Here is a 13,091-nt window from a genome sequence, read left to right as displayed (position 1 = left end):
GACCAGTTTATGTGTTTATGTAGTATGTTAGACTAGTTTAAGTGTTTATGTAGTTAATAAAACCTTACTTGTATCACACTTGACGTGGTTCATTGTTTGCTTATAACTGGAGTCACTTAATCATGCAGATTTATGCTACAAGCTTTTGTAGAATTGTACAGTAAGAAAGTTATTTCCCTTAACCAGGAAATTAACGTTCTTAGAATTGACAAGACAGTTGACCCTGAGAGGTCAGCTAAATATCTACAGCGGATCTAAAATATTCATAATTAATTATAACTAGTTATGGTTAATTATTCATATTTCCCATGAGCTGATTTGTTACAATGGGCAGTGTTTTACTATTCATCAGACAACGCTGACAGATGCTTACTTCATTATTAACTTTGTGATTTTCTTTTTTTGGTGTATTTTATCCTTAACTATATCAGTATTTTGCTACAGTCGCTTGGCAAGCTCAGTGTCCCGCATTAACATAAATTCTTTTCAAGGCAAATCAGTCAAGACTAAGTCCCTGAGGATGATAGGGATATGTCTATGTCTATTCAGAAGATCTCTTAGTGTCATGGGAGTCAGACGCAATGCCGAAAACAAAATTGAGTCAGAAACAATAAGTCAAAGTGTAAACAGAAATGTAGTTTTTACTGTCTCTTAGGGCATTAAGTAAGTCAGCATGAAATGGAAATTGTGATCAAATGTTCCACTCTCACGCCATCAAAGAAGAGATGTTGCAAGGGGAAGTTAAAGATTATAAGGGCACATGAACTTAATGTCCAAAACACTCTCCATTTTGATTTCATGGTAACTTTAATGGTGCAAGATCTAATGCAAGATTACACTTAAAATATTTTTGTCCTTTATATATTTATTTGTCCTGTATTATCCTATTTTACAATAGTGTTTGTAAAGGACAAAAATAATTTAAGTGTAATCTTGCAATAGTATTGTGAATTTGACAGAAAATGTTACTGTGGCCTGTCGAGTGCAAATAAAAATGATGTTTCTGCTAACAACACTGCTGTGGAATTCATTAAAAATTGTTAAAATATTTCTTGTAAATATTTATTCTAGTCTGCAAAGTAATGTTTTAGAACAAGAACATAGGTGCTAGGCTATAACCCTTCAAAACGTGCTAATGATAACTACATGCCGCAAGAAGATTTGAAAGTCTTATTCAGCTGCATCTTTCAGATGGTATAAATAAAACATAGTTTGAATTGTAGATAGTATTGACATCAAATAGCCAACGACAGCAATGCTAATATATGTGACCAACTAAATAAACAGAGAATCCATGTTAGACAGTGAATCTGGTTGTCTCAGTGTTGATGACTGATGTAAGATATAAAACAGGCCTAACGTTCATTGTCTCAGTGTTTTCCTAATCTTTTCCTTTTTTGGTTTTGTCAATTTTTTGTAAAAAGTAAACATTTTTCAAAACATCAAGCATTAAAATGTCCTACTGTTAAACTGCCCGTTCACACCAAGCACGATAACGATAAAGATAACGATAAAGATATAGTTCTAAAAATCGTTCTCAATATTAAAGAATAGCAGAGTCCACACCACAACTATAACGATAAAGAGAAACGATATCGTTGGAATCACTTTCAAAACGATTTTTTCTCCAGCTGATGAACGATAAAATATTGACAGCCAATCAGAATCCATCCTGCTGTCACGAGCTCAAGAATTGAAAGCGGCAGACGCATGTGCGCTTAGAATCAACAGACGATATCGTTCGCTGGTGTGGACGCTAATATAGTTATCTGTATAGTTATCGTGCTTGGTGTGAATGGGCCTTAATACAGAGATTTAAGAAGCGAGTCCGTTTATGTTTCTTTTTCTCGACTCCGAGTGACGTCAGCACATTGCGAGACGTCGGCCACAGGTAAGCGTTTGCTTTCCTTGACGCCCAGTTTCGCTCAGACGCTCACCCACCTGCTCGCGGCGGATAGAGGACAGAATGGGGAAGCTTCAGGAATTCGAAATAACTATTAATAACAACAAAACCGTTTATAGTCCAGGTGAATCCCTCTCCGGAACTCTGAAAATCTCAATTGCACAGCCAATACAATGCAAAGGTTAGTAAACAAATGACTCCAACTATCGCACACCGCAGCCACCCATTGTGTTTTGACGGGATGATTTTTAAAAGTTCGCTTAAACAAGTTCACTTCTTAAAGTACCCTGCTTGTGTATCCGACGTAAATGTTAGCCCACTGGTTGTTTTCCTAGACGCTCGCATGTTTAGAGTGGGTTTTGTGTTCGCGCGTCGAGGACGGAAACTGATTTCACAAAAGATAGGCACAAGGACCTAAAATAGTTCAAGGAAACAAACATATGGTTGTAACCAGTGTTGGGGAAAGTTACTTTTAAAAGTAATGCATTACAATATTGCGTTACTCCCTAAAAAAGTAACTAATTACGTTACTTAGTTACTTTTTATGGAAAGTAATGCGTTATATTACTTTTGCGTTACTTTCGCGTTACTTTTAAAATATAAGCAGGGCTTGATTGTTTTTAATATAAGATGTTCTATTTATAGCAAATATAAAAGCCCTTAACACCAAAAAGTGTAATGAATAAACCTCAGGCTGAAGCAAAAGTAAATTCAAGTCTGTACAGTAGAACGCAGGAGAAGAGACACTCTTCAGCAATAAAAAAACAAAGCACAATTGTTAGTTTATCTAAAGTAATTTTTGCCTATTAGTATGGTTGAATTGGATCATCAAAGGTCAGCAGCAAAGACATTGGTTAATAAAATGGGATTATATACATTTGTGTTATCATATTCTGAGTTTGCATTTCACTGTTTTGATTAATGCTAAATCTGTTTTTTGTGAGTGGGATGAATTAATGCACATTCACATTTAGTCTACAACTACAGTAGCATCATGTTCACACAGCGCACACAACGCCTCTGCACTTTCGATTTCTCCCAATATGGGGACAGGAGAGCTGTCAGTCAATAAATGGGAAAACAAAGTAACTGGGATTACTTTTTTGAAAAAGTAACTCCGATATTTTCTTGTAAATTAAAGAAGTAATGCGTTACTTTACTAGTTACTTGAAAAAAGTAATCTGATTACGTAACTCGCATTACTTGTAATGAGTTACCCCCAACACTGGTTGTAACGCATGGGCAGCAGCTGCTTGGCTGTTTATTATTTTTCCGAACGCCCAATTTGCATATTTATGCTTTGAGCCTTCAGCAGCGTGTCTGTGTCAATCATTAGACCTTGAAACATCTTTAAATTGTCCAACAAATCTGATTTTAAAATCTGATCACAGTATCATATACAAACGCGATTTGCTGCAACACTAGTCAGACTGCTTGGTACAAAAAAATAAAAGATAAAAGGGTAGTGTATGTATCTGGTCACCCACCACCTGTTGATAGGCTACCAGCACCTGTTTCATCTAGTCTCAGTGCTTTTCATGTTGTTGAGGTCAGATAACCTGACACAGCTAAGCCTCAATAGTCAGTATTGCTTATCCAGTAAAATATTTGATTTGGACAAAATAAAACTGCTGTGATTTTTAGATACTTGAAGGAATGTAAGCTTTAAAGATCACATTAATATGTGCCTTTTCTGATATGTGCAGAAGAGGTATGGGCATGTAGTATCAATTAATATGACTAGCTGTCAAAAAAGTATAAGGCTTTATTAATTGCAATATGCATATTGAATGCATTTTCATATGCATTGTATAATGTATCTTGCGTATTGTGTATCTTCTACACCCATAAAAGTAATATAAGGGTAACCAGCAAAATCTATTCTCAAGAAAGACAATGCAGCTACTGTTTGACTTTGGGCCTTGTCTTGGCCATGGGATCAATGTGAAATGTGTCTGAATATCTATGAAAATGTCGGCCTATAGGCAAGGCAAATGGGATAAGACTAAAAATGAGTGCAGTCAGATGATCGTTCAAAAAAAGTTACACCAGACAGAATGATCAGTTTTACAGTGATATGAGAAAGAAAGCAAGTCATGTGGTTATGTCAGTGGTTTGGGGCTGGTCTATTGTTTGAGCTGAGATGTTGATGAAGAATACTCACCGGACTGGTTCGCTCACATTCCGGATCACGGACAACAATAGTAACAATCACACACAGTCACCATTACAACTTTATGGAGAAATCAGCTGGAAGTATTTGAAAAAAACAACAATTCTATTTTAGTCTTTATTTTTATTTTATTTTATTAAGTTAAATTAATAAAGTAGCTGATTTTTTGACCTGAGCCATTATTTTGCCCTCTTTTCAGGTTTATTAATTAATAGCAGATGCTGTTTTATGGTTGGACAAAAGTTTCTACCTACATCAGTTCTTGAATGTCAGTTTAGTACCCCTCATATTCTGTTCAATAAATCAGAGTGACCAATCATGAGATCTTTAGATTCCAGATGTTGTTGTTGTTCACCGAGTTTCTTACTGGAGTCTCTTCTGACATATTTCCCATGGTTGCTTATGTATCTGTGGTAACATCTTTGCTTGCTAGCACTCAATGTGTGTCTTGGGGTTAGAGAGAGAGAGAGCGAAGGGAAGTGTAAGAAATAAAGCTTAGCAAAGAGATATAGTCACCAAGACAAGGGTTTTAAAGAAAGAAATGGACAAAAAAGACTAATACGTACGTACATGCGTACACACTCTCGAAGTACAGTGTCTGTATTAATATGCATGTTAATCTGTCAGGGGTTGAGGACATATCTTTGTAAAATGACTCACTGCTTTGGTGCAGATTGCTTTTTTTTACTTTGATATTTTTCGGATTAGGTATGTTTTCTCACTATTTTATGTAGAATAAAAATTTTCATTAAACTAGTCAAAATGTTATATCTAATATAGGCCTGTCGCAATACTCAATATATCGACTTGTCGCACAATATATGTACATGACCTCAATCATTTTTGGTGACGCATATATTGCCCATTATATTTACTTAAAAATTAATGTCACCATGTTTTGCCGTTTGGGCACAAAAGGAATAAATTACATTTTAAAATATTTTCAAATAGAAAACAATTATTTTAAATAGTAAAAATATTTCAAAATGTTACTGTTTTTGCTGTATTTTGGATCAAATAAATGCAGGCTTGGTGAGCAGAAGAGAATTCTTTAAAGGGGTCCTATTATGCTCTTTTATAATGTCTTGAATTTGTTTTGGGGGTGTACTAGAACATGCTTGCTTGGTGGTTCGAAGAGGATCGCGCAAAACCTTTGCACGCGCGGATATTGCAAGACATTAGAGTGGTAACGTTATTGTTTTTTTTTTGGCTAAATCACGTTTTAGATAGGATGTCAACAACCTCTTAAAAATAACTGCATTTACTATGTACAGATAAGTGCATATGTATTATTTTTATTGTTATTTAATTCTAACATTACACCATGAATTGCAGTGAAACTGTTATACAGTTGAATTTATTTATATCATAGTCCAGTGGTTCCCAGGTGGCGTATATATGCAAACTCATTCTCTGCCGGCAGGAGGCACTGTTGGAGTGGTAGAGATCAAGATTTTCCCGGTAAGGCTGTACACAAAGCAGCGCTCCGCTCAAAAAACACTGCTTTATCAGACATTACATGCAAGATTACATGAAAATGACATCCAATTTTCTGAAGACAGTTGGTTCCCTTCAGAAATACAGTGATATAAAAACACCCGCACTCAATGTATAGGAAACACTGTAGTCTCATATTGAAGTGTAAATTCTGCAGATTACATCATTGTCCAGTATTGTACTGTCAGCTATTTATTATAAAAACGTTTTCATAATTGTAACATACATATTTACATACATAATTATTCAGGTGCATGTGTAATAACTTGTGAAAACTTGAGGCTACAGCAGCACTTCTTCTTCTTCGTCGTCTTGTCTGATGCACTCAACCAAGCTTTCTAACCCCTCCCCTCCCCACCCCACAACCATTCGAATTTCCCTAGGCGGGAATTATTTTAATGATATTCTAATGGGCCGCTTTGTGATTTCACAAAACCCGGAAAACAAACGCTGTAGTCCAAACGAGCCGTTCGTTGTAGTTCTTGAAAAGGGATTTTTTAAAAAACAAAATATCTCCCTTTGGAGTAATGGAGTGAACTTTGAGATTTGTAAGTTTGAAGATCTTTTTTATGCCCAAACATACACACTGACTAAAATTCAAAAAGTGAAAAAGCATAATAGGACCCCTTTAAAAACTTTAAAAATCTTATTGTTCAAAAACTTTTGACTGGTAGTGTATGTTAGCCTATAGTTTGAAGTTAAAGATATTAATTAGGTGAGTCTGAGACGATTATTTGACAGTGATTTCACATGTCTTGTTTGTATGAAGGCTAAATACAAATAAAAGGTGAACATTAATTTATTTGTGCTGTTTTTTTTCTAAAATATTATATGGTTTTATATGAGGTGTCATAGACTTGGCAAATTCATTTTTCATAAGTTTGTATGCACAGACATCTGTTGTGGGTGTTCTTGGCAATTTTTACGAGGATTTTTTTAATAGTGTTCATATGGATATCTGAATTATATCATATTGACCGAAATTAAGAAATATATCATGATACAAATTTTGGCCATATCGTCCAGCCCTAACTTAACTTACAATGGATTATATTTCCCATAGTTATAATGTATTATACAAAATGTATCACTCTTTTGATCTAACTGGTCAAATGTGTTCACGATTCAGTTTGATTCATTATAACAGTTCACTCAATAACTTAATCATTTGCTGCACTTTCTCACACTAAAATAGTAAGATATCTGATCTTATGACGGTTTAAGAAAAAATATTTTCATTATTACTATTATTGTTGTTGTCATTATTTATAAGTGGTCTTTGTCTGCTTTAAAGGGTTAGTTCACCCAAAAATTAGGCTGTGTTTTACTTACCCTCGAGGCATCCTAGGTGTATATGACTTTCTTCTTTCAGACGAATCCAGTCGGAGTTATATTAAAAATTGTCCTGGCTATTCCAAGCTCTATCATTGCAGTCAGCGGGTGTTGCAGTTGAACAGTCCTCAAGTCGTCAAATAAAGCACGCGCATCCATAATAAAACATGCCGCAGACGGCTCCGGGGGATGAATAAAGGCCTCTTGTAGCGAATCCATGAGTTTTTGTAAGAAAAATATCCATATTTCAAATGTAGTAAACACTTCTCTCTCACTTCCAGTTTCTGTCATGCACGGAAGCCGTTCCGGCGGATGACGTAGTACGTCGGCGTTGCGTGATTAATGACGAATGCGGAGAGAGAACAAAACAAAATGCCGGTCACGAATTAGAAGTACAAACCGAGGATTTGCGAAGAAGAATGTCGGAAGATTTCGATATAAACCAAGAGGAGACTGGTTTTCCTTTGCTTCCTTTGCTCCTATAAACAAGAGCAACGAGACTAGCATATCTCAGAGGCGCCCACGCTGCGCATACGTGCTGCGTCATCCACCGGAACGCCTTCCGCGTATAACTGATACTGGAAGTGAGAGAAAAGTGTTTATTATGTTTGAAATATGGATATTTGTCTTACAAAAACAAAATGCATTTACTACAGGAGGCCTTTATTCATCCCCCGGAGTCGTCTGCGGCACGTTTTATTATGAATGAGCAAGCTTTATTTGATGACTTGGGGACTGTTCAACTGCAACACCCGCTGACTGCAATGATAGAGCTTGGAATAGCAGGACAATTTTTAATATAACTCCGACTGGATTCATCTGAAAGAAGAAAGTCATATACACCTAGGATGCTTCGAGGGTAAGTAAAACACAGCCTAATTTTTGGGTGAACTAACCCTTTAAAGCAGACAAAGACCACTTATAAATAATGACAACAACAATAATAGTAATAATGAAAATATTTTTTCTTAAACCGTCATAAGATCAGATATCTTACTATTTTAGTGTGAGAAAGTGCAGCAAATGATTAAGTTATTGAGTGAACTGTTATAATGAATCAAACTGAATCGTGAACACATTTGACCAGTTAGATCAAAAGAGTGATACATTTTGTGAATCTGGTATCACAAGTTCTGATTCTAAACAGCTGATTATCACAAAAAAAGGATTCTCGGGTCGGTATACAGTAATCTTCATTGACATATAAGGATTTATCAATAATATTTTACTGGGGCACAGCTGTATTTTTCTGGGGCTCGTGTCCCAGTAAAAAGGGTCTGGGGTCACTGCTTGCTTCTTTTGACTGAAACTGTCTTTTTTTCATAATCAGCAATCAAAGTGAACTGCCAGGGCTTCTGTGGAGTGACCAGCAAATCAAATGACACAGACTGGACAGAGGAGGAGCAGTACTTCAGCAGCTCAGTCTCAATAGCAGATAAAGGTACACAGGTGTCATGGTCTCGCTCACACATTAAATGGTAGGATGCTTGTTCAAATCCCTTACAGTTTCTCTCCGTCTGTTTCTCAGGCACTCTGAAAGATGGCGAGCACAGTTTTCCCTTCAAGTTTCTCTTGCCAGGTAAGAGACACTTTTATGTAATAGGTTGTTTGCACATGATGTCACTGATGACGCGCGAAATGCAGCTGGAGGGCAGGAAGTGATTTTTCTCTCCATAGGAATCACTAGCAGAAACTCAAAATCGCAGTGTTTTGCGTTGTTTATGGATGCTTAAATTGGCCAAACCGAGAAACCACAAGGAGCTTTTATCGTGTACGAAAATGTGTTGTTCATAAGTGGGGAAAATTCAAGAAATTGATTGAAAAACGCTGGAAAAAGTGGCTTGTAAACCTGCGTCTGCGGTCGGGAGGAGTGACGCTCGTGTGATAATGCTTGTGCGTGTAAATGGTTATTATAGGATATAATAATATATTAAGATATTTATAAAGATATAAATGGATTGGGCTGCCACCTCTCACGCATTGTGACAGTCAGAATTCACTCAGTGCTAAACGCCACACGTAGACACGATGTAAATAAGATACTATTTGCAGTTCAGAGAGCTTCACTGATTATAAAGGAACATCGAAAGATTGGGATCAATTGAAGTGAGTGACCGCTTTTTAGTGATTATATGGAAGCGCTATTTGCTCGCTTTCAGGAGTGACTGAAAAAGAACGGATGAGATACAGGAAAGTCGGTAATGTAGGCTACTGTTTTAGGCATGATGCACACACACACATATATAGCGCTTTCATTGAATTGCTGCACACCCAACACGCCTTACAATCGTATGAGGGGATCTCTCTTCAACCACCACGCTATTACAAGAGAAAGGTATTTATAATCACAGCATCTTGGACGTGATCCTTATGTTATAAAGAAGAACAATTTTTAAACTAAATTGAAATACTTGCCTGCCATTAATGCGATGGATATAGGCTAAGCAACTAACCCTGATTGTAAACAAGCTATTTCGAAAGTGAATCCCGTATTTATATGAGGGATGCGGGATATACGTCACTCCAGAAACTTTGCTGCATGTACAGGGCATGTGGCTGTTGGTCCTGTTAGCAGCACGTAAAACAACTTTTATTTAAATTCTGAATCGATTATAGCCTAGAAAGCGAGCAAATAGCACTTTCATCTAACGTTAATCACTAAAAAGCTGTCACTCACTTCAATTTATCTCAATCTCACGATTCCGTGAACTGCGAACAATATCTTATTTACATCGTGTCTATGTGTGGCGTTTAGCATTCAGTGAATTCTGACAGTGTCACCCTGTATCTATTTATATATTTCTTTATTAATATTTGAATATATTATTCTTCTATTAATCATTTACACGCACGAGCATTATCACATGAGCTTCACTCCTCCCGACCGCAGACGCAGGTTTACAAGCCATTTTTTCCAGCGTTTTTCAGTCAAATTCTTGAATTTCCCCCCCCTTATGAGCAGTGTATTTTTGTACACGGTAAAAGCTCCTTGTGGTTTCTCGGTTTGTCCGATTTTAGCATCCATAAACAACGCAAAACACTGGCATTTTGAGTTTCTGCTAGTGATTCCTATGGAGAGAAAAATCCCTTCCTGCCCTCCAGCTGCATTTCGCGCGTCATCAGAATCACGTGATTGCAAACAACCTATTGAGCTGACCTGTCGCTCCACATTCCTTCAAGACATGTCAAAGATTAACCACTGTTTACGTTTATCCACGGCAACAGAACAACATAAAAAAACCCTCAAAATGTCAACTTTGTATAACCAAATACAACCTATGTGAGTCAAACAATATAGGTACTGTATTTATTGAGTATTGTCCTAGGTAGATGACTGTACATTACCTTTCAAAAGTAGTTTTTTTTTATGTTAACATTAAATGTTAAAATACAGTAAAAAACGCTAATATTGTGAAATAATATAGCAAAAAGAACTCTTTTCTATTTTAATATTAAAATGTTATGCCGTTAATCCAGTCTTCAGTGTCACATGATCCTTCAGAAATCATTCTAATATGCTGATTTGGTGCTCAAGAGATTTCTTATTTCAATGTTGAAAACGCTTGTGCTATTTAATATTTTTGTGGAAACTGTGATACATTTTTTTTTTCAGGGTTCTTTGATGAATGGAATGTTTAAAAGAACAGCACTTATTTAAAGTAGATTTTGTTTGTCACGTAAATTAAAAAAAGTTTGAAAGGTGTGAATTCTGTTACTGTCAGTTAATTTTCGTACAGCTAGAGGGTGAACTGCATCCCTTCATTTTTGTTTGTTTCATTTACTCTTCTCACAATGTGAAGCTAAGACACACGCTAGCCCATCTAGCCTATCGCTGCTCTTATTGTGTGGAGCTGCTCAGCTGCACTTTGAACCCTCCATCTGCTGTTCATCTATTATCTGAGACTTTTCAGCTCCCCCTAACAGAACAATGGCACTCTTAGAGAATCGTGCTTCCCGTGCTGTAGCATTGGCTTTTGTGGTTTTCAGCCTTCCAAAAAATATTTGAGCTTATTGGATAATGCACCCTTTTGCGTGTTCTAATGCAAAAGTCCAAACTTTGGTTATGAGAAGTAGCTAAATTATTAGCATTGTCCTCCTTTTTTTCATTCATTTATCTGCACCTGCAGAGAAGATACACAAACCTCTCTAATCCTCTCTTTTGTAGCTGCGGCACCAACATCATTTGAAGGGCCTTATGGACAGATTATATACAGAGTTCGGGCTTTCATAGACACACCTCGTTTTGCAAAAGACTACAAGATAGAGAAGCCATTCTCTATGAAGAACACAGTCAACCTGAATGAAATACCTGGTATACAGGTAAGTGTGCTACACAGACCTCCATAGGCTAAACTGGCAAAAAGAAAACAACCACAAATTTCAATATCCTTAATTCTGATATTTTATATGCTAACTGTGCTGTGTTGTTTACTGCGGTTATTTATATTACTATGATTTTTTATATTATCTTCGTGCAGGAACCTAGCTCATCTTCTGTAACCAAGAATTTCTCATACATGCTTGTGAAGAATGGGACAGTGGTGCTGAAAGCTAAGAGCGACATGCGAGGATATATCGCTGGAGAGATCATTAAAGTGTTCGCTGAGATTGAAAACAAATCTGATAAGTCAACAGGTCATGTGGTTGCGAGTCTAATGCAGGTAAGATGACACTAACTACTTTACATTTACACTAACTACATTAGATTATATTTTAAGACAATATGTTTTCAGTTAGTTAAAACAATATGGGGTCAGTAAGACTTTTACATTGTTTCAAAAAAATTTATATTTCATATAAATCCTGTTCTTTTCAACATTACATTGATCAAAGAATCCTGAATATTAAGCAGCACAACACTGAAAATAAGTAATGTTTCTTGAGCACCAAATAATGGTTTCTGAATGATAATGTGACACTGAAGAAGTAATTATTAATAGTTGTGATTGAAAATGCAGGTATACCTTTGTTCATTATCATGATATGATCCTCACTATTGCTCATCTCTTCATTTTAGAAAGTTACGTATAATACCAAGAAGCCGACATATGACTTGCGGGCAGTAGCGGAGGTTGAAGGACCTGGAGTTAAGGGTGGACAAAAAACTGAATGGAAAGAGCAGATTATTGTACCTTCTCTTCATCTGTCCACCCTGACTGATGGAAACCTCATCCAGATCTGCTACTACATTCAGGTGAGTATTGTTGAGTAAGTTATTGTTACACATTACATTAACATAGCAATGTAATGTAAAGCATGACACTTTTCTTTCCTGTGAGTATTTTTCTCCTTTGTGGAGCGTTTAATAATATCAGGTTGTACGTAATCCCTGGGAACATGTATATCAGAGATATGAATTTTATCAGTTCATGCAAATTGCATTTGGTATTTCCTGCTTCCTTCCTCTCATTGAATCTAATCTGCATGTTCATCTCTGCTTTTCCAGGTCTATTTGAAATACCCAGAGGTGTCATTAACTCTGCCCATTTACATTGGAAACATTGCAGTGGATCCAACTCTGCCTTCCCCCTCCCGGGCAGTTCCACCCATGCCAGCCCCACGTAACAACCCCACCCCTGCCCCTGGCCTTTCTCCTGTTGTTGCTCCCGCCGAATCTGCCCCTCCCAGCCTGCCACCACGCACAACCCCAAAACCTGCACCCAAACCCAGGCCTCGTAGCTCCTACACGTCCCCCAGTGCGCCTCCTTCTGATCTGTACCCAGAGCTCCCAGGTGTGGCTAACTACAATGGGGAAATGCCAAAAAGTCCACTGCATGAGTCTAGTTCCCAGGCTCCAGTGTCTCCCAATGCATTCAGCTATGCTCCTGGACTCAGCTTCAGACAGAGACAGAGCTCCCTTGGCCCATCAGCACCCCCCTTCAGTTCATCCACCAGCCCTGAAGACACAAATCAAATGTCCTCTTCAGCGAGCTTGCCTCCAAACTATAGGAGTTCAGCATATCCACATGGTATGGCATAATCATTCCACTGAAACATTTGAGTGGTAAAGGAAGGTAAAGGATGGATCACATCATCATATAAAATCTATAATGTATATATATATATATATAGAGAGAGATTAATTAAAATTAGTTAATATTTAACATTTCTCTCTCTCTCTTTCATATATATATATATATATATATATATATATATATATATATATATATATATATATATATATAT

General features: G+C 36.8%; 1 protein-coding gene and 1 pseudogene across 2 annotated transcripts in view; both read left to right on the top strand.

The window, feature by feature from the left end:
* LOC107587429 (P2Y purinoceptor 4-like) overlaps positions 1–667 on the top strand; it is a 1,714-nt pseudogene extending 1,047 nt beyond the window's left edge.
* Positions 668–1,745: 1,078 nt separating this feature from the next.
* LOC107587470 (arrestin domain-containing protein 1-like) overlaps positions 1,746–13,091 on the top strand; it is a 13,938-nt gene continuing 2,592 nt past the window's right edge. Inside the window, exons 1-7 of one of the 2 annotated variants that reach the window (XM_016275259.1) lie at positions 1,746–2,084; positions 8,236–8,346; positions 8,434–8,484; positions 11,071–11,225; positions 11,384–11,566; positions 11,923–12,099; positions 12,352–12,874. In XM_016275259.1, the coding sequence (XP_016130745.1) occupies positions 1,967–2,084; positions 8,236–8,346; positions 8,434–8,484; positions 11,071–11,225; positions 11,384–11,566; positions 11,923–12,099; positions 12,352–12,874 (1,318 nt within the window). In that variant the 5' untranslated portion in view covers positions 1,746–1,966. Of the gene's footprint in view, positions 2,085–8,235; positions 8,347–8,433; positions 8,485–11,070; positions 11,226–11,383; positions 11,567–11,922; positions 12,100–12,351; positions 12,920–13,091 lie in introns of both variants that reach the window. The other variant, XM_016275260.1, reaches the window with a different exon arrangement.

This window comes from Sinocyclocheilus grahami, unplaced genomic scaffold (assembly GCF_001515645.1).
Source record: "Sinocyclocheilus grahami isolate Dianchi unplaced genomic scaffold, SAMN03320097.WGS_v1.1 scaffold92.1, whole genome shotgun sequence".
NCBI classification, from domain to species: domain Eukaryota; kingdom Metazoa; phylum Chordata; class Actinopteri; order Cypriniformes; family Cyprinidae; genus Sinocyclocheilus; species Sinocyclocheilus grahami.
Note: the sequence above shows the minus strand (reverse complement) of the source record. Positions and strands in the feature narration are given on the sequence as shown.